This window comes from Macrosteles quadrilineatus, unplaced genomic scaffold, assembly GCF_028750875.1.
Source record: "Macrosteles quadrilineatus isolate MER2022 unplaced genomic scaffold, UCM_ALF_1.0 Scaffold_1__1_contigs__length_201487025, whole genome shotgun sequence".
In the NCBI taxonomy this organism is placed as follows: Eukaryota; Metazoa; Arthropoda; class Insecta; order Hemiptera; family Cicadellidae; genus Macrosteles; species Macrosteles quadrilineatus.
Genome location: NW_026542594.1, coordinates 95,112,311 through 95,138,875, shown reverse-complemented (window position 1 = coordinate 95,138,875; position 26,565 = coordinate 95,112,311). Strand labels below are relative to the sequence as shown.

The 26,565-nt window shown below is 38.9% G+C and overlaps 1 protein-coding gene across 1 annotated transcript in view; it reads left to right on the top strand.

Annotated features, from left to right (window-relative positions):
* Positions 1-26,565, top strand: part of LOC128990314 (probable E3 ubiquitin-protein ligase MGRN1) — a 125,241-nt gene that overhangs the window by 63,715 nt on the left and 34,961 nt on the right. Inside the window, exons 4-8 of the mRNA XM_054412682.1 lie at positions 9,785-9,975; positions 11,837-11,994; positions 18,275-18,508; positions 19,596-19,756; positions 21,370-21,583. Of these exons, the coding sequence (XP_054268657.1) occupies positions 9,785-9,975; positions 11,837-11,994; positions 18,275-18,508; positions 19,596-19,756; positions 21,370-21,583 (958 nt within the window). The remainder of the gene's footprint in view (positions 1-9,784; positions 9,976-11,836; positions 11,995-18,274; positions 18,509-19,595; positions 19,757-21,369; positions 21,584-26,565) is intronic.

Genomic DNA, 26,565 nt, shown 5'->3' with positions numbered 1-26,565 from the left:
CGGGTGAAAGGGTTGGGGGGTTCAGATGAGCGTAGTAAGGAGGCGAGAAAAGACTTACTACTGGCTTATGTGGGAAGTGAACCACTCCAGAAGATGCAAAATTATTTCATCCCGAAGAACCTTGATTCTTGTTCATATGAAGAAATTAAGACTGCATTTTTCACACTGTATGGTCCAAACCAAACCATTTTCGCTGCCCGTTTTGAGTTTGAAAGAGCTGTTAGGAATGAAAGTGAGTCATTCACGGAATATTTCACACGGTTAAAGAAATTAAGCAAACACTGTCGGTATGGCCAAGGCTTGGATGAACGGATCCGGGATCGTTTCATCGCAGGGGTGTTCAATGAACAATTTGAAGTGGAAGTAAGGCATCGTTGGCCGGATGGTGTAGAGACCGGTGGCAGTGTTGTCACGGCAGAGAGAGTGTTCCAGCTGGCCAGGTCGATGGAGCGTGCCAGAAACGAGGTGAATGCCAGTACTACATCGAACGTATGTTTTGTCAAGAAGCGGCAAACAACAGGTCAAGTGAATGGATGTGAGAACTGTGGCAGATATAAATGTGTCAAGGAGAAATGTCCAGCAAAAGGCCAGGAGTGTCTTAAATGCCGGAAGATAGGACATTTTGCTAGGGTGTGCAAAAGGAAGTTTGTAAGTAAAATTGACACGAAGTATTCCGATGGTGAGCACAGTTCAGATGAGGTGGAATCTGATCTTCATGCTCTTAAGAAGATTTCAAACAGAACTCCACGTGCCTCAATAAGAGTCAATGTTAATGGACTGCCCTGCCTTATGGAATTCGATTCTGGTGCTAGAATTTCTACAATTGGGCAGCCATTATGGAAGAAACTTGGTAAGCCCCAGGTTAAACCTCTCTCCGGGTTGACAGGCTATGGTCAAACACCGTTAGCATGTTTAAGCAAATGCTATGTGTCAGTGTGTTTGAATGGGGAAACTAGGATATTACCAGTGGCAGTAATGGAAAAAGATGACATTCCATTGTTTGGACTTCCGTGGATGGTATCATTTGGAATGAAACTTCCACCTGAAGTTAGTGTAAAATCAAACAATGTAACAAATGATGATGTGAATATTACGGAAGAGGAAGCTCAATCATTGGTGAAGGAATTTGATAGTGTTTTCTCTGATGGATTGGGTAAAATTGAAGGAGTAAAGGCTAGAATACATGTAAAGAAGGATTTTCCACCAATTGCACTGAAAGCCAGAAGAGTACCCTTTCCTTTGAAAAATTCCGTAGAGAATGAGCTGAACCGACTTGTTGAGTGCGGAGTCTTAGAGAAGGTTGATCCAAGTGAAACAGCAATAGTCTGGTCAACGCCTACTGTAAATGTCAACAAAGGAGGAGGTAGGGTTAGGATTTGTGGAGACTTCAGGGTTACCGTGAACAAGGCGATTGTGCCTGAAGTTTATCAGATGCCTACTTTTGCTGATTTGACAAACAAAATTGCTGGAGGTCGATTATTTACTGTAATTGATTTGAAAGATGCATACTTACAGTTAGAGGTTGCAGAGGAAGATCGAAACTACTTAATAATAGCTACTCATATGGGGTATTTCCGCTACAAACGCCTTGCATTTGGTTTAACTGATGCTCCAGCCAAATTTCAGCGTTTCATGGAAAATCTCCTCAGTGATATCCCTTTGGTTGGGGTGAACATAGACGATATCATAGTCAGTGGAAGAACCAAAGAAGAGCACCTTGGCAATGTCAGAACAGTGTTGAAACGTCTCTAAGCTGCGGGGATAAAGGCGAAGAAAGAAAAATGTCAGTTAGGTCAAAACAGTGTCTACTATTTGGGGCATAAAATTGATCAAGATGGAATACATCCTAGGGAAGATAAAGTAAAGGCATTAAAGGAAGCCAAGACTCCAACAAACAAGAAAGAGCTTCGAGCGTTTTTGGGAGCCATCAACTATTATGAGAAGTTCATTCCTCATCTTCATGGTCTTTGTTCAAGATTACACCGATTAACAAGTTCTAAGACTTCTTGGGTGTGGAATCACCAAGAACAAAAGGAGTTTGACAGAGCACGCAATCTGATTGCAGAAGATGCAACGGTTGTTCCTTACCGAGATGATTTGCCCATAACAGTATCCTGTGATGCCTCGGAGGTTGGTGTAGCAGCAATTATTCTACAAACTGATCACGATGGTGAAGAAAGACCAGTTGCATTTGCTTCGCGTACTTTGCAGGAATCAGAAAAGCGATATTCATCAATTGACAGGGAAGCACTTGCTTGCGTGTTTGGAGTGGTCAAATTCCACCAGTATCTTTATGGCAGACATTTTACTTTAACTAGTGACCACAAGCCTTTAGAGAGAATATTTGGTAAACATCGGGATTTGACCAAGACGATGAATAACAGGTTGGTTCGATGGGCTATTTTCTTAAACAACTACGATTTTGATATAAAGTATATAGAAGGTAGGAACAACGTGTTGGCGGATGCACTCTCTAGACTGCCCAGCGAGAGTGACCTCCCATCAAGAGAAGAGTTGTCTGCAAAACTACTGGTTCAGGAAAAGATAGACGATATGGCTCTGACATCAAAGGAACTGCAAGAAGAAACTAGAAAAGATGAGACTTGCAAGCGGGTAATGATGTTTATGGAATCACAATGGCCACAAAAGTTGCCTAATGATCTTTCATATTTGTCTCCATTTTTTCACAGACGGGAAGAACTCTCTTCTGTGAAAGGAATTCTGATGTGGGGAAATAGAATAGTGGTTCCACAGACCCTTCAAAAGAAAACACTACGTGTTTTACATCAAGGACATCCTGGGATTGAAGCTATGCGGAGTTTGTCACGATTCTATGTGTGGTGGAGCAAGATTGACGAAGACATAGTAACGTATGTGAAGACTTGTAATGGGTGTCAGATGAACCGTCCAAGGGAACCGGAGGTACCTCTGTACTCGTGGAATGTACCAGATGGTCCATGGGAACGGTTACACTTGGATTATGCTGGACCATTTGATGGGTGGTATTGGTTAGTTGGTGTAGATGCATTTTCTAAATGGCCAGAGATATCAATGGTTAGATCTATTACGGCTGCCAGTACAGTGAACAAGTTACGGGAATGGTTTTCTCGCTATGGAGTTCCTAGAATGATAGTCACTGACAATGGGACACAGTTTACGTCAGAGCTATTTGAGAAGTTTTGCAAGGATAACGCGATAAAACATGTCTGCAGTACACCATATCATCCGAAGACGAATGGCCAAGTTGAACGGTTCATCAAAACATTCAAGTCAAGATATTTGTCCAGCAAAGGTGACGGCAAGATCAAACACAAAGGTTGGCGAAGCTATTGTTTGCCTACAGAAACACGCCACAAAAATCTACGAGCAAACCTCCATCTGAACTGTTCTTCGGCAAAAGACTTCGATCTCCATTGGACAATTTGAAGCCTACGGTGAAAGACGTGATAGCAGAATCAGTTTTCAAACAAAAGGAGTATCACGATGGCAAAAGTAGACGTAGGGAATTTTCTGAGGGGGAAGAAGTCTGGGTGCAGAGAGAAATAGGTGCCGGCTGGACTCCAGGAGTGATTGCATCAAGAACTGGTGAGCTATCCTACCAAGTCAGGGTTGGTGGACTTCTGAAGCGAAAACACGCAGACCAGCTACGTAAGAGAAGCGGAGCTTTATCTGAAGGGGGAGAAGTGTGATATTGGATCATATGTCTAATATTCTATTCTATATTGTCTTGTTAAAAGCATATGGTTTATGTTTTTGTTATGATGTTTGTTTTAGTGTTGAGATGGCAATAAGATAAAAATGTTCTTTCTTTTACTAGTTTGTTTTATTCTTTTGTGAATATACTACACATAGTTATTTCTGTTTCTGGTACAGTATTGATGAGAATCCCCTACCAGTGAGACATTATTTGAATTTTGGACAGTATATAATATACATTGATTCATATAATAGCTATATACTGTCATTATGCCTAGTTCTTCAAATTTTTCCCTAACAGAATCTTGCCAATCCAAATTTAACATATACTCTTTTCTGGAGAATTAAAATTCTGTCTAAATTAGCTTGTGATGTTCCTCCATAAATACTTATACCAAAGGATAAATGTGAGTGAATATGAGCAAAATAAACCAATTTTAGGGATTCAAGTTTACAAAATTTTGATAATCGATAAAGTGCAAATAGGCCTGTTGACATTCGATTTGCCACATGGTCAATATGATCATTCCAGCTTAATTTACTGTCTATGTATAATCCTAGAAATTTAGTGTTCTCAACAATTTGTATATCTTCACCAGCTAATTTTCACCAGGTAATCTGAATTGGTATTAGTTTTTAGATTAAAGCGTGTAAAATTAGATTTGGAAAGATTTAGTAATAGCTGATGATCTGAAAAAAAGTTATTGATGTTCATCAAGTTATCGATGGCAGATTTTTCTATATCATGAACAGATTTTCCGCTTACAAGAAGATTAGAATCATCGGCATATAAACAGATGGTATTCATTATTGAATTTGAAATAACATTGGGTAATCCATTGATATATGTAAGAAATAGTAGAGGACCCAAAATAGAACCCTGTGGTACACCATGTTTAATTGTTCTCAACTGCGATCTTGTTTTAACCATCTGGTTATGATTGTTTAAGTGTGTAATTTCTACAAACTGTTTCCTGCCAGTTAAATATGATTGAAACCATTTTAGTGAAATTCCTACAACCCCTAGTCCTTCCAATTTTTTAAATAATTTATGATGAGATACACTGTCAAATGCTTTGCTTAGGTCCATAAATATTCCAATTACTTTATCTCCCCTATCTACTGAATTTATTATTGACTCAATATATGTAGCAGCCGCTGATATTACAGAATGGTTTGATCTAAAACCGTGCTGCTCTTTATCGAGTAGATCATTACTTTCTAAAAAGTTAACGAGCTGATTATACATAGCTTTTTCATAAATTTTAGACATGACAGGTAACAAGGCTACTGGGCGATAGTTTGAAACATCTAGTTGGTCCCCTTTTTTATAAAGAGGTTTTACTTTAGAAATTTTTAATTTATCTGGAAATATGCCGGATATAAATGATGAATTTACCAAGTGTGCAAATGGTTTTTTAAGTGAACTCTGGGATGCTTTATTACTGTTATGGGAACATCGTCGAAGCCTGATGATAGTTTATTATCAAATTTGGAAATTATTTTACTGATATCTGTCTCACTGATTGGTTCACATCTAAATTTATTTTGTTGGTTATTTATTACTAAATTAGGTACTAGTAAATTTGGTGTATTTATTTTTGGAATTACATCAGAATCAACTACATTGACATAAAAATCATTAAAAGTGTTACATATAACCGTAGGGTCATTATATACTTTTGAATTTACCTCTATTTCATCTATGCTCTTCACAACCTTTTTTTTTGTTTTTTATATTTAAATTAATTAAATTCCAAGTTGTCTTTGGACACATTACCTGATCTCAAAATTTTTTCATCCATACAACTTTGTTTAGCTTTGAAAATATTTTTTTTAATGCTTTGTTCTTTTCTTTGGCTGAAATCACTAAAGATTCATATTTTGTTATTCTCCCTAATGTGCTTTTTTCTATAATTTTTTTCCTCTCTGTTTCTAGCTCATGATTATTCCAAGGGACTTTTTGATCAGTATCTCTCAGGGCTATAGATATACAAGGGCCAGGCCACGCGAGCTCAGAAAGTGATGCCAGGTGGCCCCCAACCCCTCCGCCGCTGTGACGTCACGGCGATACCTCGGGCTCCCGGCACCGTATATCTTTGCCTGTGTGAGCGCTGGTATTACCGCACATTTAGCGTTTATTAAGCTCTATGTTGGACATTTTTTATTAGGTATTAATGTATTTTATAAAAGTAATTGATTTTCAAATAGGATTACTTATAACATTAATTTTAATAAGTAAAAAATTAACTTTAGTAGATATTTAAGGATGGGAGGGGAATGTAAAGTGATGGCTAAGATTACTGTAGTTATTGATCCAATGCATTAAAGTTACTGTGTAATATCTGAGTTTGTATTGCTCGAATGTATCTCAATGTATGGATTATTAATTGTATTTATTTATTACTTATTCATACCTTTTAGGATTCATTGAGGTTATATAAAATACATTGAGGTTGTATAAAAATACATTACCTATACTTAGTATTTTGTAACTTTTACAGGAAGGAAAAGAATTTCAATTAATCAATTACATTTTATTATAGGCCCTACATATTTCAATACATTAAAATAACATATAGTTGCAAAAATACATTAAGTTGCCTGACTAACTAACCTCAATCTCTGTTGACCAATAACTAAAAAGTCAAGTTTTGGTGTGATTTTACTTTTCAGTTTATATCGTGATTATAAGTTGTAAATGTTTCGTTACGATATTATTTATTGTGCCTCGACTGTAATGTGACATTACTTTTAGAAACTTGAGACACTATTTTTTAGCCAGTTTTTGTGAACTTCATTGACTGTTTACCAGCAACGAATATCGCGGGTTTGACTTTATCACTTCAATCGTATTTATTAGTTGTAAAAATTGTACTTATTTAGTTTATAAACTGTTTTATGTGGATATACTTACTTAATTTGAGGTCTGGGACATTACATTTAGCCCGTTTTTGAAACATTTCGTCATAATTAACAAACGATTTAATCGCCAATGAAAAAGGCACAGCAGCATTTTATAGAAAAAACTATAAAATATTTATTTTTGTATATTTGCCTTTATAACTATGTATATTCATGTAGGGGAATAAGTTTACTTTCATTTTATATAGTTGGTATGGGGTTTTAAAATAATATATACGTGTGAATAACAAAATGTTTTTCTAGACAAATATAAACATTTATTAAAAGTCATAAACATCTATTGAAATGATCAGTATACATAAACAATTCTTACTTCATTTGATCTCCTCCAATATTATTGCCTAAAAATGTTTACTTTTACTTTATCTCTTGATAATACATTTATTTGGTTTTTATTTGAAATTTGTTGTGCAAAATCGTGAAACTTGTCATTTTATTGTTTTTGGGCCATAGCTTTGTATAAATTGTAATTGGAATCTTTTTACATTTCCATGTAGGGAAATCAATTCCAAACAATTTGTATATCTTATGAAACATTTTTGGTTCATGCAGCAATTTTTCTACCTACTGACAATATTTTCTACAATATTTTTAATATTTATTTCGTTGCCATTTTCAAATTCTTCATTTAATTACGAACACTTCGAGTTGGAAATAATAAATACGGTTCATAGGTTTGATCTGTTGGTTTAGTTTATATGAATTTTCGGAAATATGACTGCAAAATCGCCAAAAATGCCTTGCCACTACAGAGTTCGCCCATTGCAAGTTGGAGGGTTAACAAAACACGCTTTAAAAATCACACTATAAAACTACATTATTATAAACACAATTTATAATATGCGCGTAGATGCCGGGCGACATATGCACTGCCGTGCTAGGCTACTGTCGCGCCTCGCGCCGATGTATCTCCGCTACGTCACTGAGGAGTGGCGGGGGAGGGGAAGTAGGATCAGGCGGCGACCGCTAACATCAAAGGAGTGAGCCAGCCCTTGTATATCTCTAGCCCTGAGTATCTCTACATTTAGTGATAGGAAAGCATGTATCAAAGTAATACATAAAAATACTGTTGAAGATGTTAAATTTCAACTCTACTGGTGCAAAGTAGACCTCCTCCCAACCTTCCTGACTCAGCATATTTGAGAATTTTTTAAGATTTTGGTTAGAAAATATTCTTACTGTTTTTGTTATTGGTTTATTGTTCATATTTTTATTGGGCAAGTTGAAGGTTAATAATTGAGCATAGTGATCAGAAATTTGTGTGTTTAAACCACTAATTTGCATGCTGTTGGGATAAAAATTAATGAAAACGTTATCAATAGCACTCTCAGTCTTTTCAGTTACTCTAGTTGGAAAATTTACTAAAAATTCAAAATTATGTGAGCCAAGAATATCATTAAGTAGTCTATTACAGTTAATGTTAGTCTCATTAAATGTTCTTATTTCTCAGTGTTTCATGGAAAGGACAAGAGCACCTTGATAATGAAAATGTCCACCCGAATAAAGTGTTAAATTGTGAGGTTGAGGTAGTACCTTAAATACTTTTAACCATTGTGGAAAGTAACTTTCAATTATAGGCCTACCTCAGGGCTATGCCTCATAGATCTATATAGCATTTTTTAGTTTAATAATTGCAGGCCCGTTTTTGACCCTGTCAGCGCCCTAGGCACAACTAATAGTAGCGCCCCTTTGCAATATATATATGTACAAGGGTGTCCACCGACCGGGAAATCCGGGAATCATGCGGGAATTTTATGAACCTGGAATTATGTGTGAATTTTGTATTTCTACCTGGAGTTTTCAAATTACCGTGATCGCGCATGACAACAGTTTTCGTGACCGCGGGAGACGATGATAATGTCCACACGACCGCGCGGAACAGCAAGAATTTTACCGCGATCGCGGAAGACGATGATGATCTCCACACAACTGCGGAACATGATTAACAATTTGCTGCAATTGCGGGAGACGATTACCATGTATACACGACTGCGGGAGACGGTTACGATGTCTACAGGACCGCGGGAGATACAATAATGATTTACACGACCGCGAGGGACGATCGGAATTATGCCACGATCGCGCAAGACAATGATAATGTCCACATGACCGCGGGAAAAATCAGAATTTTGCCTCATTCACGGAAGACGATGATCTCCATATGTCCAGAGGGGATGATTACAATTTTTCCACAATCGCAGGAGACGTTTTTACGATGTCTACAGGACCGCGGAAGATACAATAATGATTTCTACATGGCCGCGAGGGATGATCAGAATATTGCCGCGATCACGGAAGGTGATGATAATGGCCACACGATCACGGGAAAAGCTCAGTACTTTGCCTAATTTGCGGAAGAGGATGACGATCTCCACAAGACCGAGGGAGATGATTACCATTTTTTTACAATCGTGGGAGGCGATTAATATGTTCACACGACCGCGGGGGACGATATAATGATGTCTTCATGGCCGCGAGGGGTGGTCAGAATTTGACCGCGATAGCGCAAGACGAAGATAATGTCCTTACGACCGCGGGAAAAGATCAGAATTTTGCCTCATTCGTGGTAGACGATGATAATCTCCTCACGACCGCGGGATATGCTCATACTGTATATTGCTTCGATCATGGAAGACGATAATTATGTCTAAACGACCTGACCGCTGAAAATAGTAAGAATCTCGCCGCAAACGCGGGAGACGATTACGATGTCTATACGGCCGCGAGGGATTATCAGAAGTTTACCGCAATCGCATGCAACCACCAATTTTTTTTTTATTTTCCACATTTTTGGTGCCCCCCAAAAAAGCCAATTACCTCGCGCCCTAGGCACGTGCCTACCGTGCCTATTCGGTAAATCGGCCCTGAATAATTGGATTTAGCAATATGGACCAACAAGATCCGGGTGACATTTAATTGCGAAGCATTAGTTTTGGCTTGAAACGCTCAGATACTGTATTTTCAAAGGTGTATATATAATAGTTTTGTCAGCATATCTGAAAGTATGCAAACCAACTGTTGTGCTTAATATAAGAAGGGTTTAACTGACTACGATCTACGATAAGATCCCCGTGCGTAGAACGGGCACACAGCTAGTTTAAAGAATATTTCAGCTGTAATACATTGATATTTACAGTTAAACATATGATTGTTTATTTTTAAGGTACTGTCCCAAAGATCCCTCCTTGACCTCAGAAACTTTTTACTACAAGCGAGGCACAAATCAGCTGTTCAGTCAACCTGCTCACATTTTTGATCCAAGCCGGTACACAGATGAAGAACTGTCTTATAATCCTGACAAAGAGGTCATCCCTATAGCCATACACTGTGTTGCTTATGAGGGACCAGCTGAAGGTAAGGAATCTAGCTCTAGTGTGGGTGATCTGAAACAGTTAAGCCTCGGTCTCATGATACATGGTTTGTCTAAACTCCTTGTGATCTTGCTCAGTGGCTTGTATGGATACACGTTGTGAGAACAGCTCATCAGTCGTTTGTGCAGCAGTTGTAAGTGGTTCATTAAGACCCCAGCCGTTCCCAGCCAAAGTCGGTAAAACTCGTGAAACATCAAATGCCTGTGGATCGTGTTGGTTCATGAGTCGGGCTGGCTCAGTGCACTGTTTTCTCGGCCTGTTCAGTTTTCGAGCCAAGCACTGGGATAAGTTGTGTGGTTCAAGTGTACGAGAATAAAAATGGAATGGGATATACTATGAAGCTGAGATGAAGTTTTTGGATTTATATGAATAGAACCTGTGATTAGGAATCCAAAGTGTATTGTGTACCATAAAGATGTGTGGAAACAAATTCAATTGAGTTTTAGCATTCAATCTGCTCTAAAACTTTTTATCACTCATGTAAAAAAAAGTACTATTCAGGTTAAATCCCAAGCTGTGTTGCTCTCTCATCTCAACCACATCAACTGCCAATCGCTCGGCCCTTCTCTCTCAGCCCGCCAGTAGCTAAAATTAATTTCCTACAACTGCAACGTCAAATATCAATTAGTGATTGGACCTTCTGGCGGTCCAATTATTGTAGATTACTACTACGCGTTTTGTCATCACAGTGACATCATTAGATAGGCTTAATCCGCTATGGCTTCGTCTTCAACATTAAAACAAAACATGGCAGTGGCCTCATCATGCGTAAGCACATGTTTAATTCTGGGTGAGGACTGTCTAATTAAATTACTGTTTATTTCTGTCAGTAGCTCTTGCAATCTACATGCCACCTTGCGCCAAGAGACCACATTCGCATATTCTCTTACGACTCTAAATCCGTTGACTGATCAAGATGATCACTGGTTTTGACCTACCATGTGTCGTGAAACAAGGCTTTGCACTGCCTTGAGTTATTACATGTTTAAAAAAATTCTGTTTTAGCAAATTTTTCACCAACTAATACTAATACTAAAACAATACAAATTGTTTAATAAACTAATATTGTAGGTCTAACGGTAAGACCTGAACCAAGGACCGATTTACTTTTTTGTTTTCATGTGTACAATTTTGTAATTTCTTTCTAAACCATGTTGTAGAGCTTAAAAAAGAAAATAATTTAGTATATTTGAAGCACTAGAGAGTTACAAAACCCCCTGTACATCTACATTCTACAGTACAGTGTAAACATTGATTATCCATCTTCCAAGATGCGAGATTTATAATCAGGCTAATGAATCAATGGTATAAGTTACAAGTATGTTGAATCCATTAGTTTATTTGGTGAATGATTTCTATGAGTACTAAAGAGAACGAATCATATTCCTGAGTTATCAATCAATCAATCAATTAGTTACAGTCATCATTAGTATTTCTAAAAACAATCCCTCCTATAAAATCCCATAAACAGTTTATTTGAACTTAAAAACGGTTTTTTTTCTGAACGTTTTATCAACATTAGCCATATAAGTTGCTAACAAAAATGTTAACAGCTGCTTTCACAGTGAAGTAAAGATCATTTGAATGACTGACCAAAAAACTTCTCCTTTAGAGCAAGGCCTTCCCAAGCAAAGCTCTGTCCACCGCGGTATCCTTTATTTGTATCATGTTCTAATACGAGTTTTGTCTTATAGCTTACTTTTCAATGTACATCTTGAACTACATGGATTTTTTATGTTTAAAATTAGGGGTCTTAGGGGATAAAGCCACTACATATTTTAGAGTCATTAACAGTCCATAGGCCTACCAGCAGTAAACATTTACTGATGACGACAATGTTTCAGATCAGAAGCAGAGTCACACGAGCATTGCTGTGGTAGAGAGACATTCTGATGGCACATATGTCCTGAAAGCTCTCAAGCAACGTCTCTATGTCGATGGGCTGTGTTACCTGCTGCAGGAGATATATGGCATTGAAAATAAGGGAAACGATATTGTAAAGGTAAGTCAAGTTCAAATAGGGAAGAAACTATTAGTGTAAAACCCCTACACCTGGAACCAATTATTATTATTTTTCATGTACCCATGGATCAAAAACACTGATTGTTCATATTTTTATAAATGGATTGGCATAGAAATTGAATTTAGTGGTGACTGCAAATTTTAAGAAACTCGGGTATAGTAGGTCTTTTTCAGCCAAAAAAACTGATCAGTTTATGGCTACTTTAAATGAGGAAAATTGGAATTTTAGTGAAAATTTAGGATACTGAAAAAACAATTGGAAAAAATGGGTAAATTCAGAGATTAGAGAATTAAGTGCTAGTAACAGAGAATTGCAAGCCTTAGCAAAACAATCTGATAACCATGCCTTTAAAGAGTATTGTAAAGTTTTTAAGCAAAATTTCAAAGCTGTCTGTTCTATGGCAAAAATAAATGCAAACGCCCCTTTCATAGAGAAAGCAGACAATAAAAGTAAGGCCAGTAAGGTCAGTTGTTAATGGAGAATTAGGTTTAAAGGCAACTCAAGAAATAGCTTTTCAGACATTGTTTTCCAAAATAAGTGTTTAAAAGATGGTAATAAAATAGTTGATATTTTTAACAATAAATTTACTGATATTTGTTTAGAGAATGAGATTTCACCATCAAGGGAAATGGCAGTTAGATTTGCAATGAAAAAAAAAATGAGTGGAGTCAAAGTTAACCAGTTTTTTTACTTCAGTCCAGTAGATGAAAATCATGTTAATAAAATAATCAAATCATTGAAGAACAAGCGATCTTCAGGATGGGATGAGGTTCTTTGGCTTTTATTGAAAAGGATTGCCGATCAAGTTTCAAAACCATTTACACATATTATAGATCAGTCACTCACTTCTGGTATATTACCTTACCAAATTAAATATGCAGAAATAAAACCATTGTTTAAAAAAGGAAGTAAATTGGATGTTGACAATTATCGGCCAGTGTCCTTTGCTGCTTCCTGCATTTTCAAAGGTTTTTGAGAAAATAGCTAATAAAACAAATCTTATCATTTTTTGAAGACAATAATTTATTTATCAAGGAACAATATGGATTTTGATAAAATAAGAGCACAGTTTTAGCCATAGCAGATTTAATCAGGTGTGTATCGGAGTGCTTGGATGGATCGCACACCACAGTTCGTGTGTTCTGCGATCTATCCTAGGCTTTTGACTGTGTGGCAAATTATATTCTTCCTCATAAATTAAAAGTTAACAAAAAAAGTTAAAAGTTTCTTTTCTTTCGCATTATCTTGGGTTAAGTGTTACCAATCTGGTAGACACCACAGAACTGCTATTAAAAAAAATGATATGGTTTTTTAAATCCGAATGATTCTGAATGTTATTCTTATTCTCATTCTTATTCTTAAAAAATGTTAATTTCACACCATTTTTCCTAAGAAACTCCCTGAACTCTAGGCTGGTAAAAGACGTGTGCCATTGTCACACACCAACTCCTCAGGTAAACCATAAGCAGAAAATAGTGTACAAAGTTTCTCAATGGTCTTTTCCGTGGAAATATACAACAACAGAAAACACTACAACAGAAATTTTGATATACATTGTAAATTCCATATTTATATGGTAACATAACGGGTAACTGCACTGTAAGGGGCGGTTCACGAGCTCGGGACTATCGTAGTCCGAGCCCAGAATCCGGAAATAACCGGTATTTGAGCCGCAGCTTAAAAAATCGGGTTCACGAGCTCGAGACTTTATAAGCTGCGGACCAAACTGATAGGCTGCGCACAATTAGTGCAGGGATAAAACCCGGTTTTAAAAGTTGGGTTGACGAGTCCAATTACAGATAGTCCCGGCTTCTGATCATTAGTCCCGGTGGGTTCACGAGTCAAGTCCGAGCCCAAATGAACAATGGTGTTAGGGCCCAAAAGAACAATGGTGTATTTAACGCAACTATTCATCAGAACAGTTTCGATGTTTATTTTCAAACACCACGAGTCACTCTTTGTTCGTCCACAACATGACCATAATACTCGACATGCACTGGGCCAAGGCATACGCTTACCCAGACTTACAAAGACATTTTTTACAACTAATTGCCACTACGTTGCACACATCATTTACTCTAACCTTCCACTAGACTTACGAGACTTCGACAGACACTCAATTACAACGTACAAAAAAACATTGTTCACTGGCTCAATCTCATTGTTAGGGATGGAGCTAATAGATTATTAGTTTTCATATACAGACAATAGCTGACAGCTGGTACAGCGTGTGATTGTGTGTGCGTGCGTGAGTGTGCCTTGGTGAGTATGTGTGCGTGTGTGTGTGTGTGTGGGGGGAGGGGGGCATTTTGGGTTGTTAATGGTAGGGGGAAGTCAATGAGTCAATCTGACATCATTATCTATGTTCCTATGCGATTAGCCAAAATTCCGCTAGCGCTTTGAAATCATGCCAGTAATTAGAAGTTTTTTGATTTGTTTTTTAATAAGTATCAAAGTTTCTTTTTCTTTCTTATTAGGCTGCAATATAAAACGACTCACTCCCACGCACGGGTTTTCCCATGTGGGTTTAATTTCGTATACTTTAAGGTACTTAGTTATAGTTCTATTGTAATACATTATTTGTAAAAACTGTAAAACAATTATTTTATACGGAATAAAAGAAATTTTGATTTGATTTGATTTGATTTGTTTGGTCTCCAACTCAGACCTGGTAGGAGGCAGGTTTAAGGTGACATCATGCCGGTTTTATCTAATTAGCTCCTTTATTTTGATTATTTTTTAAAATCTAATGTTTTAACATGGTTCCTCATTAAATTCCGAACAATTTCACTACCCAAAACGCCATATTAAAAAATATGTAAAAATGTGTATAAAACATGCAAAAAATCATCAAACAACTTAAAACGACAAATAAATTAACAAGATAGTATCGTAACAAAGATATTTTTACTGATAAAACCCCATTTTATTACAGTTTTAACAGTAAAATTATGCGTAAAATATAAATTTAACTTTCAAAAACAGTTAAACCACCGTTATCTAAAATAATTATCAGAAATACTGTAGTTGTCGTGGGGAACATCAAGCAAACTGTATGCTTCGCGGTGATATCACCGTCGTGTGTTGTACTCACTGGTCGCTGTGTGTATGGAATATGACTATGAAATATCTTTATGTTGACTACTATGTACCACCACTCCACTACCTTGCTACGACCAGCTCATCATCATGACTAAAACCCTTTTATTACTTGACAAATAGAAAGATGGATTTGTTCCAAAGATGCCGTCAATGAGTCATTTGAGGCGTTCACTCCCAAGTACGGATTTTCCGACAACAGAATCCATTACAGTATCCTAAATTGGAGAAAAATGTTAGTTGCACTAAGATTTTTGGCTGATGGCTCGTTTCATAAAGAAACTGGTGATTTATTGGATGTTAGTAAAGCTTGGATGGCAGCTATTTGTTTGGTAATGAAAGCAGAATAAATAAAATTTTCTGTTCTATGCCAAAAGAATTAAAAAAAAATGTTTTCTTAAATATGAACGCATTTTAATACCAATGAAACTGATTTTAAAAATCGTAACAACACAAAATGTAAATAAAAAAACCAGAGCTGTTTATATAAATAATATTACGAGCAAACTACAAAATATTATTTTAATATTTTACAGCTAGACAATTAAAGAGTGTAAGAATAACGGAAAGATTGTTCTTAGATTATGACCATGATAAAGACCAGCTCACAAATACGATTTTTATATCTAAATAGTCAGTACCTCCAAATACATCGAGGGGAAATAGCCCACATGTAAAAAAGGTTCTTGTAATTCAGAAAAAGATTCTAAGAATAATAGCCAAAGTAGATGTTGTTGAACACCATAAACCAATTTTTATTGATTTTAAAATTCTCACTGTTGTTAACTTGTATATTTTTAATTTATTGTTAACTAGTTTTAAGAATTTAAATGATTTTAACTGCCGTAAAGATGTCCACCAGCACAATACTCGATTCAGAAATAAACTTGACATTCTCTATGTTAGACTGGAGAAATCTAAGAAAAGTTATGAAATAGTGGGCATGCAATGTATTAATAAGATACCTACATTTATGTTCTCTCTCCCATATAATTCTTTTAAACAAAAAGTGTTCCAATGGCTAGCTGTTAATCCTTTTTACGAACTCAAAGAGTTTTTAGACCTTCCTTCTTCAAAGTTGTGTTTTTAGTTTGTCTTTGTGTTAACTATTATGCCTTCACCTAATGCCTACAACCTGTCTAATTTTGTAATGTTTTGCTAACTTTCAAATGGTTGTTTTTACTTCTCAATAGTGATAAACTCTGTGATATTAGTTTAAGACCAATTATATAACCTAAATTGCAATTTTCTTTTTTCGTAGACTTCAAAGTACACTTTGTAACTTACTTCTTAATTTGACAACTGCTCTGCATGAAAAATGTTTGACTCTTCCAATACATTTGTAATATGTCTACTGGAAATAAACATGTCTTATGTCTTATGTCTTATGTCTTATGTTAACATGGGGAACTACAGAGCCACTGGGGCGGAGCCCGAAAGGATTTTTGAGATAAGAATATGCCTATATGTTAATCGGGAATGTGAGCTATCATGATGCCAAATTTCAGCCCAATCCGTCCAGTGGTTTATGCGTGATTGAACTTCAAACAAACAAACAAACAAACACACAAACTTTCCCATTTATAATATTAGTAAGAAAATAGGCTAAAAAATAAGCACAAAAAACAAGTTAAAAAATTAACATGGGCCTTATGGTTTGCCATGCTGATGACGAAATAACAACAAAATTTAAACATAAAATCAAAACAAATGGAAAAAAAAATCCATCACATGTTTTATTTACAGTGAAAATAGAAAGCTTGCACAATACATGTTTTTTGGTTGAGTTTTTGACCACGAGGCAACCACTAGTACATTTGACAACTCAAACGTTAAAATCCGTCAAGCCGTTATCGAGTTATGACTGTGAAATGAAAACTGCTTTCGTATTAATATATAGATTACTATATTAAATTTTTGTAAACGTTAGGTCATTAGAAAGATTTATTTATTTTCTTTCTATGGGGTCTTTTAATGTATTATTTTGGAGAATTTTTAAATTTACAAAATTATTTTTCATCATACTGTCCGGAAATCAGCCGTATTAGTTCTCTAAATCGTCAGCAAAATCATTGTTTTCGGGTAACTTCAAATGAAGAACAGAAAAAAACCTTTGGTAAATGTTTTGGTTCGCTAACCTCAAAACTGTAATTCTCAAAATTGTATCAGTGCATAATGAAAACGCTACTAATCACACGATAAAGGTTATTTCCAAAATCCACAGTATGATGAAACTAGTTGTTCATCCCACAGAGCGAAGTGTCTTTTGGTACTTAATCACACCAAAAAGAGCCACTTTCGCTCCTAGTGATGAAAACTACTATTTTGTGTTTAAGTATAAATTGTTTCTCTTAAGAAAACTGCCAATGTTATTCATTTCTGTTTCCTTAGGGTTTTCTGTATTGTAGCTTGTAGTGCAAGAGTGATGATAAGACGGAAGACAATGGATCAGAGTGTGTGATCTGTATGTGTGATGTGAGGGATACACTGATACTTCCCTGCAGACACCTGTGTTTGTGCAACTCATGTGCAGGTTCTCTGTATTAACCAGTAGTTGTTTGTAGGGCAACAGTGATGATGAGACGGAAGACAATGGATCAGAGTGTGTGATCTGTATGTGTGATGTGAGGGATACACTGATACTTCCCTGCAGACACCTGTGTTTGTGCAACTCATGTGCAGGTTCTCTGTACTAACCAGTAGTTGTTTGTAGGGCAACAGTGATGATGAGACGGAAGACAATGGATCAGAGTGTGTGATCTGTATGTGTGATGTGAGAGATACACTGATACTACCCTGCAGACACTTGTGTTTGTGCAACTCCTGTGCAGGTTCTCTGTACTAACCAGTAGTTGTTTGTAGGGCAACAGTGATGATGAGACGGAAGACAATGGATCAGAGTGTGTGATTTGTATGTGTGATGTGAGAGATACACTGATACTACCCTGCTGACACTTGTGTTTGTGCAACTCCTGTGCAGGTTCTCTGTACTAACCAGTAGTTGTTTGTAGGGCAACAGTGATGATGAGACGGAAGACAATGGATCAGAGTGTGTGATCTGTATGTGTGATGTGAGAGATACACTGATACTACCCTGCAGACACTTGTGTTTGTGCAACTCCTGTGCAGGTTCTCTGTACTAACCAGTAGTTGTTTGTAGGGCAACAGTGATGATGAGACGGAAGACAATGGATCAGAGTGTGTGATTTGTATGTGTGATGTGAGAGATACACTGATACTACCCTGCAGACACTTGTGTTTGTGCAACTCCTGTGCAGATTCTCTACGGTACCAGGCCAATAACTGTCCTATCTGTCGTGCTCCATTTCGTGCACTATTGCAGATCAGAGCACTTCAGAAGTCTACCACCCAGCTACCTTCGATTCCTCAAGAGGTAGCTTAGTTTTAATTGCTTTCCATTAATAAAACTAAGATAGTATTAAAACAATAACTGAAAACATTAAACAGGATTGTGAGTCAAGCATTTTTGGTTTTAATGATTTAAAATAAAATGTATTATTTTGATAATTAGCACAGTAAACTAATGTTTGTCTGACATCTGACATCAACCTGGAATGCCCAATAATCCGGCATCATCTTGGGAATGTTTAATTTATTTTATATGCATACTTTAAATTATACCAAGCAACACTCAGCAGGTGGTTCTAAGCCAAAAAGTATGGCGCTTTATTTACTTTCATTTAATTAAGTAATTAATTGAGGTTTTTTTATCATTTTGTACATAACCATTACGTGTGAATCTTTCCTAATGTGAACTTAAACTTAGTGGTGTGAAATGCATCGAATATGCATTAAAATTAAAATTTGATTTGATGCATCGAATTGCGATTTGATTGAGCGTGCATCGAAATACTGATGCATTGATCCCAAAGCCAACAATATAAAAGTAGAAATAAAGTTATGTTGTTATGTAATATGTAAAATAAACTCAATTTTATTTAATTGAGGTTAATAATAATAACAATTGCTTTAGTATAGGCTTCTTAGGCCAACCATAAAATCAGCAGTGTCCATCAGCAGGAGGTTAGGTCAGCAACCATCCACTTAAAAAAAAAATGTGTTTTGCACATTTTTTTAAAATCTTTTTCATTCTAAAATAAATATTAATATACTCTATTTAAAAGAATACTGATTGGAGCTGATAGTATTAGGCCATTCTTACCTCATGCTGGGTTTAATTTTTTAGGACCAGGACCACGTCTCTGTTGCAATTTATGAATACTTAAACTCAAGAAAAATCAAAACAACCAGTAACTGTTTATTAATATTTACAATAGAATCTAATAAATACTTTATGTATTAGAGAATGAATAAGGTTAACAAGCAGCGATGGTTGTTATATATGTTTATAGTTATTCAACATGTTTTTTCCATACTTTTTCAGCAAATCTTATTATACCAATAGGCCTAATTTTGTTTTGAAAACCTCTTTTATAAAAGATGCATTCACATGTTTGTAGAGTAACTGTGAAAACATTCCTGCTGGGTACGAGGCAGTATCACTGATAGAGGCACTCAATGGTCCGTCCCTGGGCCGGTCCCACGCCCCTGCTCTCGTGGTAGCTCTGGACCCATTGGAGACTGATGAGACTGCTGTGCAAGCAGCAGAAGTGCTCAATAGGTACAACAACTATTGCCAGTTTACACATAAGTTTATTTAATTTTTAAGAAAATTCTTTTAAAAAACTACAAAATTACAAAAACAGTTTCAACTTCTGCTGGATATGTGTCCATCCAACCTGGAAACCAGAAAAACTGGGAATTATACGTGAGTTTTGCACCTAGAAATTTGAGTTTTCACGCCAAAAATTTTCATGCCGAAAAAACCACCCCAAATCACCGATTTTCTTGTTTTGTGTCTTCAATAATCGCGATTACGGGAAAGTATAACACTCACGAATGTTGCCACGATTGTAAGAAATTATCACGGATGTTACCTCGATCCTAAGAAATAAACAAAGAAGTTTGCTGCGATCGTAAGAAATGATAAATTTTGCCGCTATTGCAAATCACAGATGTGGCCTCAATCGCAAAAAAATTGTGACGGTTGTTGAAATAATCACTGGAGATGATCGCAGATTTCGCCGCAATGAAATCATCACATCGCGGTATATAATCACAGTTATTTTTGAAATTGAGACATAGTTAAAGATTTTGAAATGATCGCCAGGAAGATTACCGGATATTGCCGTGATCGTAAGAAACCAACACGTGTGTTGCTGTGATAACGAGAAACTAACACAGATTTTGCCGCTACTGTGTGAGACGCTCACAACAATTCTGCAATTCTGGCGTTTCCGCGATCACAAGTAATGATCTGGATCGTTGCTGTGATGACTAAAAATTATCATGGATGTTCGTCTATCGTGGGAAATCATCACAAATTTAGATGCAATCGAATGATATGATCACTGATGTTGCCGAGATCATAAGAAACTACCTAGTGTGGTGCCATGATTGTGAGAGAAAAGATCACGGATTTTGCCACAATTGTCTGAGACACTCACAACCTTTCTGCAATTCTGGCATTCCTGCGATTGCAAGTAATCATTTTGAAAAGTGTGTGACATCACCCATACTAAAGGTTATTTGAAAATTTACAGCCATGAAAAAAATAAAAGTGATGGAATGTAAAGTTCCAGTTAAATTGATGTCTAACATTTCTTGCCATAGGTACTTTTTTGAAAATTCATCGTATCAAAGTCTGATTTGCGCCATTAATTTCCTTGTTTTAAAGCTCTTTAAAATGACTACTTGATAGGGGTTGCTATTTAAAAATTTTAAGTTACCCCCAGCAACCCCTATTTGGGGGTGGGGGTGAATTTCAAAATACCATCAAAAAGTACTTCACATTACCCTAGTAACGTGTATCAAAGCTTGTTTATATGCTGCCGTTCAAAAATTAACCAGGGGGGACTATTATGGGAAACCCAGTATGTATTGGTAAAACACCATGGTCTAATTCTGATTATGTGTCATGTCACTGAAGTGCTGACTGGTTAGGTATAGTTTTTTAAATTTACTGTTTTGGTAGTCCTGAAATCACCAAATCACAGTTAGAGGATTTAGTTAAATCAAAATAATAAAAAAAACTTTTTAACTTAAGTTGCATATTTTTTTGTTTAATAGACAGTTTAACTATTATACATATCTTGAACATGGATTGAGGAATAAATAAATTGAGTAAAGCAGGTGAAGTCAATGAAATTTGTTAACGTTATGATATGCTGGCAGGTCGTGTTTAGGTGAACGCATCCCCACCACAGTAAAGCTGCCCCCCGAGTCTGGCGAAGGGCCACCTGAGGTGCGCATGTCCGTGCTGCTTGCTAGAGAAGGCTCAGAGAAGACTAAGTCACCTCTGTCAGTGTCAAGACGACGGGATAAGACAGCAGCTAGACCTCGTGACACAGTGAGAGTGGTCAACGAAATGGCCCCCAACCAAGATGAGGTGAATTCAAGCTTTCATTTTCTTTTCAATTGTTTTGTATTTTGAATTGTATTGATTATTGAATTTTCTTTCTTTACTGAGGTGTTAGTAACTCCACATAGGGTATTGTCATCATTTAATAAGTTTCAACCATGCAACTTAACTGTTAACTAAAACATGATATTGACAAATGACTCAAAATCAACATCCACTGTCATTCACTGTAATAATTTTGGAATATTCACACAAATCACATTCATAGCATGGAGTCCTAAAGAATTTTATTTGTGCTTGAATACTATTAATATTAAGGTTGGGTCAATTCCAAAAGTTGATTCCGGTACCAATACCTGACACATCGGTAAAGCTTGTGTGATTGAAAAATTCCAGTTATTGTCGCGACCGCGCAAGACGACAATGACATTACCGTGACCGGATAAATGATCAGAATTTTTCCGTGATCGGGGAAGATGACGATAATGTCTTCACGACAGCGGGGGATGTTCATTTATTTATTTATTAAATTACATGTCAGTACATAGCAGGACATATTGTCAATGGTTAAATCAAAGCCTTAAAACTAACTGGTAAAACTAATACATATAAATTCGTAAAAATAGTGATATGGGTGAATGTCACTGAATAATATAATATCAACAAAATAAAATTTTTTAAATAATTTTTGTTTTTCCACTTTATTACTTACCTGCACCAATTGTTATTTCATCAGGAACAATGTTTGATAAGCAGCAGAGCTGAATTTAACTTATTTCTAGATTTTTTTGATTTTTTTTTTTTGTGAAGAGACGCTTAATAAAGTCCAGTCGTTCCCGTAACAGAATGTTTGAATATAAAGTAATACCACAGACAAGGGAAACAAAGGGTAATACACAATAAATTAGACTCAGTGTGATCTTAAATCCAAATCTAAATGTAATAGACAGTTTAACTAAAGTAAAAAAAAATATTTAATACATTTAAAGTAATATATTAACAGTTAAACTCAACCTAACCTAAAAGGCTCTGAGATGGTGCTTCTGCGTCAGGAATATCTTGACGCAGAGAGTGACATTGAAACCCGGCTCCAAGACATGGAAGCTACGATCAAGGCTATGCTGGACACCTTCCGGACCCAGAAAGCCGTAAATCAAGTGGTCAAAAACGGCATGGCCAAACTGGAGGATGACCTTGGCTTCGTTTTTGCCTGCCGGGTGGTGAGTAAGGCAGCCATGGAGAAGATTGCCGAGAAGGTTGTGTCTCTGTCTGACGAAAGAACACTGCCTTCTAAGAAACGTAAAAGGCCTTCCACATCGGACAGTCCTCAAAAAAGAGAAGAAGGCGTCCAAACCAAAAGGACCACGGTAAAGGCCAAGGCGACTCAGACTGACCTATTGTCTGCTGTGCCCAGATCCTTTTCGGACATAGCTGCAGCTCCTGCAAAGAGCCAACAACCACAGCTACCTACGACCCCCCTTCAGGGAAGTTCCCGAAAGGGGTCAGTCGTAGAGACACCTGGGGCTGCGTGGGAAAAACGTCGTTCCCGAAAGGAGAAGAGGCAGTTGAGGCGGGCGGAGGTCGCCTCTATAAAGAATGTGGCAGTGAAGGCACAGCCGACCGGCGTGGCCCAAACTGGGCCCGGCTCGGTCTCTGCTCCGAAAAAGTCCCGGCCAAAAAAGCCCAGGACGGAGGCAATCCTGGTCAAGCCCTCAGGGGGGAGATCTTTCGCCGAGGTCTTGGGTGCAATTAAGGCCAAGGCTAAGCCAGAGCAGACCGATACGGTTGTACGGTCGATTAGACGAACCCGGGACGGGGACGTTCTCCTTGAACTGGGTAAGTCGAAAGACAAAGCAGCCTTTACTGCCGAACTGAAGGCAGCTGTTGAAGGCCAGGGCACCGTCCGTGCTCTTGAACCAAAGACATCAGTCGAGGTTCGAGACATTGATTGTGTGTCGACGGAGGTTGATGTTGTTGAGGCCCTGAAGAAAGCTGTCCCCGAGCTTGGCGGGCAAACGGCTTTTCTTAAGGTGTGGCTCACAAAACCGAACAGGAGTCAGCAGCGGATGGCGGTCGCCGAAATGGCAGACGCACATGCCACGAAGGTGCTGGGACTCCAGCATCTGAGAGTCGGCTGGGTCAACTGCAGGCTCAGACGGAGAGTGGAAGTGAAGAGGTGTTTTAAATGCCTCTGTTTCGGCCATTCCTCCCGAAACTGCAAGAGACCCGACCGAAGCAAGAACTGCCTTCGGTGCGGGGAGGTCGGTCACGTCCGTAAGGACTGCCAAGTCGAGTCCTGTTTCCTTTGCAAAGAAAATGGGCTCGCTGACAAACACTTGAAGCATATAGCTGGGTCTGGACAGTGTAGTGTATTCAAATCTGCACTACAGCAAGCGAAAGTCCTTTCACGAAGATAAGAATCCTTCAGTGCAATCTTGAGCGATCCAGGTCGGCTGACGCACTTCTATGTCAGCTTGCCCTAGAACACGATGTCGACGCGCTCTTAGTCAGCGAACAGTACCAGTACCGTGATAGGGACCCATCTTTTTGGTTCCCTGATAGTCTTGGTACTGCTGCATTCTGGGCGCGTAATGCAGCGAAAGTACAAGTACGGGGTCACGCGAAGGGCCGAGGTTTCGTTTGGGTTCGGTGCCGGGATGTCACTTACTTTAGTGTCTACCTCACTCCCAACGAGGCCATCCGTGAATTTCGTGAGAAGATAGACCGCCTGGAAGAGAGCGTGCGCAATACCACAGGACACGTCGTCGTGGGTGGGGATTTTAATGCTAGGGCTGTCGAGTGGGGAATGACCCTCACCAATTCCCGGGGCAAGTACAGTCTGGACTTTGCTGCCAGAGCCGGACTCGTTGTCGTCAACGAGGGAAACACGCCAACTTTCCGGCGCCCTGGGATGCGGGGAACGATCCCAGACATAACCATCCATCTGAGTCCCTTGCATCTGAGTCCCTTTTGCCAAGGATCAGAGCCTGGAGAGTTCTGGAGGATTACACGGGCAATGACCACCAGTACATTATTTTTGATGTCCTGGATGGTCATCAGAGACAAGTAGCCGCGTTTCGTCAAGTGCCCGTTCGATGGAATATTAAAAAATTGGACGTGGCAAAATTCAATGAAGCCATCTTACGAGGAACACCAGTGGTTCCCGCCGCAACTAGCGTGGCTCATGCAGAGGTGTTAGTTACATCCATGATGGGACTAATCGTCTCCGCTTGCGATGAGTCTATGCCTCGCGGAAGATCCCGGTGCAATAAGCGACCTGTGTACTGGTGGACTGCCGAGATTGCGGAATTGCGTCGGTCAGCATTGAGAGCCAGAAGACTTGCTACCAGGGCCAGAGAGTCTGTAGACAGACGTCGTAAGTCGGATGCTTACAGTGTGGCTAGGAGGTCTCTTCGTCGAGCCATCAACCGGAGTAAACGTAGTTGCTGGGAGACATTAAGGGACGATATCGATTCCAATCCGTGGGGCTCGGGTTACAAACTGGTAACCAAGAAACTTGGCACCCGCTCTCCACCTTCCGTCATGGATGGGGCCACTATGGAGAGGATAGTCGAGTCCCTTTTCCCGGCTCACACGTTGCGCCCACTGCGGGATTTCGGAAGGGTGGATGACGTACCACTTTTCAGTCTTGGAGAGGTGGAGGCGGCCGTCCTATCCCTGAAGAACAATAAGGCTCCTGGACCCGATGGGGTACCCGGCGAAGTTCTCAAAAAGGTTTTGACTATTAACCCCTTGATCCTTTTGCGCATGTACAATGCCTGCCTAGTCGAAGGAGTTTTCCCCTCGTGCTGGAAAACAGCTAGGCTTGTGCTTGTTGGGAAGGGGAAGGGAGACCCAGACCTGCCATCCTCTTACAGACCTCTGTGTATGTTGGATACGGCTGGAAAAGTCCTCGAGAAGTTGATACGTTCCCGACTGAATTCAGCCGTGGTCGCTGCAGGGGACCTGTCCCCTCGGCAGTATGGATTCAGGATGGGGCGATCTACGGTTGACGCTGTTGAAGAGGTGAAGCAAGCCGTGATGAGAGCTGAGGATTTTAACCACTACTCTCGAAGGGTTGTGCTGCTCGTCACTCTCGATGTGCGAAACGCATTTAATTCGGCGAGGTGGTGCGATATGCTGGATGCTCTGGAGAACACCTTCCACGTCCCGGCATACCTCATGCGTATCATAGAGGATTATCTCCGGTTCCGCCTCCTCTTGTATGACACTACAGAGGGCCCACGGACGATGAGTGTCACTTCCGATGCTGCCCAAGGTTCCACACTCGGCCCGGACCTCTGGAATGTCGCGTATGACAGCCTCCTGAGGTCTGAAATGCCTGAGAAAACTGTTTTGGTTGGGTACGCGGACGACGTTGCAGTTTTGATAGCTGCACGTAGCGTTGAGCTGGCTCAGCTAAAGCTGAACCGAGTTATGCGTACTATAAACGCATGGATGACAGACCACGGTCTCTCGCTTGCTTTGAGCAAAACTGAGATCGTGATATTAACAAAAAAACGGATTGACACCATCGTGCCGTTGAGGGTAGGGGCCGTTGAAGTCCAGACCGTTCGTTCTGCCAAGTACCTTGGGATTATGGTGGACAGCAAGCTTAGCTGGCGGGATCAGATTTTCCGTACGGCGGACAAGGCCGCTAGGGTGGTCTCCTCTCTTAGCCGGTTGATGGCCAATGTCGGAGGGCCTCAGTCCAGCCGAAGAAGGCTGTTAATGTCTTCTGTCCAGTCTGTACTCTTGTACGGTGCTGAGGTGTGGGCAGACGCTCTAAATAAGGAGGTATATAGGATGCGGCTTGCCCGAGTGCAGCGTCAGGCAGCACTTAGAGTTGCATCCGCCTACCGAACAGTGTCCGAACCCGCCGTCCTGGTGGTTGCTGGAGTCATCCCCGTCAAACTTTTGGCGGCGGAGAGAAAAGCAATTTATCAGCGCCGTGGGGAGGACCAGGCACGAACAGAGGAACGCACCCGCACCTACCAGCTGTGGCAAGA